The 1,549-nt window shown below is 62.6% G+C and overlaps 1 protein-coding gene across 1 annotated transcript in view; it reads right to left on the reverse strand.

Moving 5' to 3' along the window:
* Positions 1-1,549, reverse strand: part of MVP (major vault protein) — a 12,160-nt gene that overhangs the window by 1,250 nt on the left and 9,361 nt on the right. Inside the window, exons 11-13 of the mRNA XM_009883701.1 lie at positions 1,303-1,505; positions 577-788; positions 19-151 (exon numbers count right to left, since the gene is read on the reverse strand). Coding sequence (XP_009882003.1) covers positions 19-151; positions 577-788; positions 1,303-1,505 — 548 coding nt within the window. The remainder of the gene's footprint in view (positions 1-18; positions 152-576; positions 789-1,302; positions 1,506-1,549) is intronic.

The following is a 1,549-nucleotide window of genomic DNA, read 5'->3' on the forward strand; positions in this document are numbered from 1 at the left end:
GCCCCCAGCAGTGCCCGCTGGGAAGATGGCCGACCTGAGTGCCTCGAGCTCCAGCAGCTCTCTGCGCGCCCGCTCGGCCTCCGCCTGGTCCAGGAGGCGCTGCCGCTCCAGGCGTCCCCGGGCCTCCTGCGCCAGCCGCTCTGCCTCGTGCCTGGGGACAGGGACCGAGGGGTGGGGAGGCGCGTGGGACACGGGGGCCACGCGGGATGTTGGGGGACACCAGGGACATGGGGGGAAAGTGGGTGTGTTGAGGATGTAGGGGGCACGGGGGTATGTGGCTGGTACGGGGGACATGGGGGTGTAGGGGACACGGGAGGGACATGGCAACATGGGGCATATGGGGAAACATAAGGAAACACTGGAGGATGGGGGGGGAATTAAGAGACGCGGGGGACATGGCAGGGCACAAGGGACATGGAGGGACATTTGGGGATGCAAGGGACACAGAGACCTGGCAGTGGCCTCCTGGGAGTTGGTGCTGATGTTGATCTCCAGCTGGAAGGTGCGCTGGAGGGACACAGGGAGACACAGAAAAAACCTGGTGGGACATGAAGTGACACAGGGGGACATGGGGACCTGGCTGCGGCCTCCTGGGAGTTGGTGGCAATCTCGATGGCCAGCTGGACACTGCGCTGCAGGGCATCGCGGGTGCGCTGATCCACGGGCTCCACGCTCTGGATGTCAACGCTTGTCACCACCAGCCCATTGGGGGCAAAGCGGAGCTGCTCCCGCAGCCGCCCACCCTCATCAAAGCCAAACACGGCCGAGCAGATGAGACGATTGGAGTTCTGGGGACAGCAGAGACATGTGAGACACTTGGGGACATCGGGGTCACCTGGGGACATCAAGGATGCTGGGGCACTGGAGACATGAAGGGATATTGGGAACACGTGGGGCTTCATCAAAGCCAAACATGGCTGAGCAGGTGAACTGATCAAAGTTCTTGGGACATCAGAGTTATGCAAGACACTTGGGGACATCGAGGCCACTTGGGGACATTGAGGATTTTGGGGCACTGGGGACATGGGGACATATTGGGAACGAATGGGGCTTCATCAAAGCCAAACATGGCTGAGCAGATCAACTTTGAGTTCTTGGGACATCAGGGATATGCAAGACACTTGGGGACATGAGGGACTCAAGGGGACATCAGGGATCCAGGGAGACCTCAGGTGACATGGAGGGGAGCATGAGGTGACCCAGGGCACCAGTGAGAGAACGTGGGTGAGGCGGGTGGAAGTGGGGGCAGTCGTGCCCGTCCAAGGGGACAGGCTGGGGGGATGTGGGGGCAGCTGAGGAGACCTTGTGAAAGTCATCGAAGGTGACGGCTGCCACAGCGCCACGCACACGAGAGGCCAGGGCCTTGCAGGCATCGCCCACGAAGTCGGGGACGCTGAAGAGACGCCCCAGGGCCTTGGGGTCCTCCGGCACTTCGAAGTGCCTGTGGGGGGACGGTCTGCCCTCAGGCCCCGCCCACTGACATAACCCCGCCCTGTCCCAGAGCCACACCCACCCCAAGGCCATTTGGCATCTGGCCCCGCCTCCCAAG

The sequence above is a fragment of the Charadrius vociferus genome, unplaced genomic scaffold (assembly GCF_000708025.1).
Source record: "Charadrius vociferus isolate BGI_N301 unplaced genomic scaffold, ASM70802v2 scaffold374, whole genome shotgun sequence".
In the NCBI taxonomy this organism is placed as follows: Eukaryota; Metazoa; Chordata; class Aves; order Charadriiformes; family Charadriidae; genus Charadrius; species Charadrius vociferus.